This window comes from Vigna unguiculata, unplaced genomic scaffold, assembly GCF_037176805.1.
Source record: "Vigna unguiculata cultivar grain cowpea cultivar isolate G323 ecotype 2 unplaced genomic scaffold, ASM3717680v1 ptg000151l, whole genome shotgun sequence".
Taxonomy (NCBI): Eukaryota; Viridiplantae; Streptophyta; class Magnoliopsida; order Fabales; family Fabaceae; genus Vigna; species Vigna unguiculata.
In genome coordinates, this window is record NW_028196793.1 from 5810 (window position 1) to 7500 (window position 1691).

The 1691-nt window shown below is 47.9% G+C and overlaps 1 protein-coding gene across 1 annotated transcript; it reads right to left on the reverse strand.

The window, feature by feature from the left end:
• Positions 1-487: 487 nt before the first annotated feature.
• On the reverse strand, positions 488-934 carry LOC146875222 (uncharacterized). The gene has a single exon (XM_085669611.1). The coding sequence runs from the start codon at positions 932-934 to the stop codon at positions 488-490; it is 447 nt and encodes a 148-aa protein (XP_085525737.1).
• Between the last annotated feature and the right edge of the window lie 757 nt (positions 935-1691).

The window sequence follows — 1691 nt, forward strand, 5'->3', positions numbered from 1 at the left end:
ATCGACACCGAAATAGATCACTGTCTTTGACGCTTCTAGGCAATATGCCATCGATTACCTCAAAACTACTTTGAAATTCAGCATGACATAGGTACCTACTTCCAATCTTCCTTGAGAGCTGGGATAAGTACGGAATTTCACTCCGGTGGAATCGCTTCTATCCTTAGCCCGGTACCGAGGGAGGGCTTTCCGAGACCAATGCTATCAAGAAGTCACTAGACTGACTATTATTGCATCGAGAAAGAGTGAAAAGATCTCCCCTCAATAACTTATGTTATTCTTCTTCTTTTTTGCCGCTAGCCCTCCCTCTCTTTCAACGCTTGGCCACTCGATTGCTATTGTCGCCTTGGAGCCCGCCCTTGGCTGGTTTCACCCCTTCTCTAGTAGCCTTGCCTGCAACCTTGATAAATTCTTGTGTTACTTATGAATGAAAGGAAATTCCTTGCTTTAGAAAAGAGAAGAGCGCCAACGGCAACAGCTAATTCATCTAAATCAATGGCACGTGGGACAGGTGAGGGAAGGGCGGGATGAAGCAAGCAGCCAATCCCTTGCTGGGCTGGTTAAAAATTGCAGCATCAGTATTCATCTTATAAACACCATGGGGTGGGGCCTGCCAACCTATAGGTGTTTGCACTATTTTTAGCTTCTCCTTCTTATACTCTTCGAAGAAGCTGATTGCTTTGTTCACCACATCCACAGGATAGTTCTGTATGTCCTGGAACAGCAGCAAATTTATATCACTCCATAAAGCCCATGCAACTACTAGCATAAGTTCCAGCTGCTCTTCATCAAGACACTTCCCCATCTCCTTCACCCAATCTGAGAAGTTGAGAGCCTGCATCTGTTGAGTATGAAGGGCTAATGGGCAGAGTAGCCAAATGCCAGATGCCCAGGGGCAGCCCTTTAAAACATGAATGGTAGATTCAGGCTCCATTCCACATCTGTCACAAAGCAGGTCAACCTCCACCTTTCTTTTCCCATTTAACTCGTCTTGCATAAAAAAAAACCACCTAAATCCACATCTAAAAGGGAGCCCGCGAGAAAAATGCCTCCTCTATGAGATCTCGGTGCTACTGCCCAGCCCCACCTTCATTTTTTTCGAATTACGACTACTCGACTTTTTTTTCCTAAGCTAAGGGGAGGAGCTCTTCTTGCGTAGTATACCTTTTACCATCAATTTCAGGCTCGTATTAATAACCAGTATAACCCCGGACCTTTTGAGCAAGCGCTATGGAGATAGCGAATGCTAGCGTTAGCCCAGCCATCCACATTGCAAGAGCTCTGGGTGGGTGTTCTTTCCATTGAAGCTTCACTGGCCACCTCCCTGGCTTGCTCACTGAGGTGGTCTACTAGCTGCCTGACTTCTGCGGAATAACTTGCCGGTTCCCCGATTTGCGTTGCCTCCGCCAGCTGCTGTAACTCAGGGATGCTTGGGGGTGTCTGTGCTAGACAGTCCCACCATATCGCGCACCCAAGATATAGCGCTGGTAAGATTAAGCTGAGAACTTCCGTGACGTGCTGCCCTTGCCCCGACCCCGCCTGAGTGCTCTGTTGCCCCAGGTGTACCTGTAGCTCTCTGGTCTTGACCCACGGCCTAGGAGCTTTTTATCTCGTAATGCCCCGTAGGCCTCTCTCGGGTGACCTAAGCATTTGGTACTTCGATCTTTTATTAGGTTGGCGCCAGGTAAAGT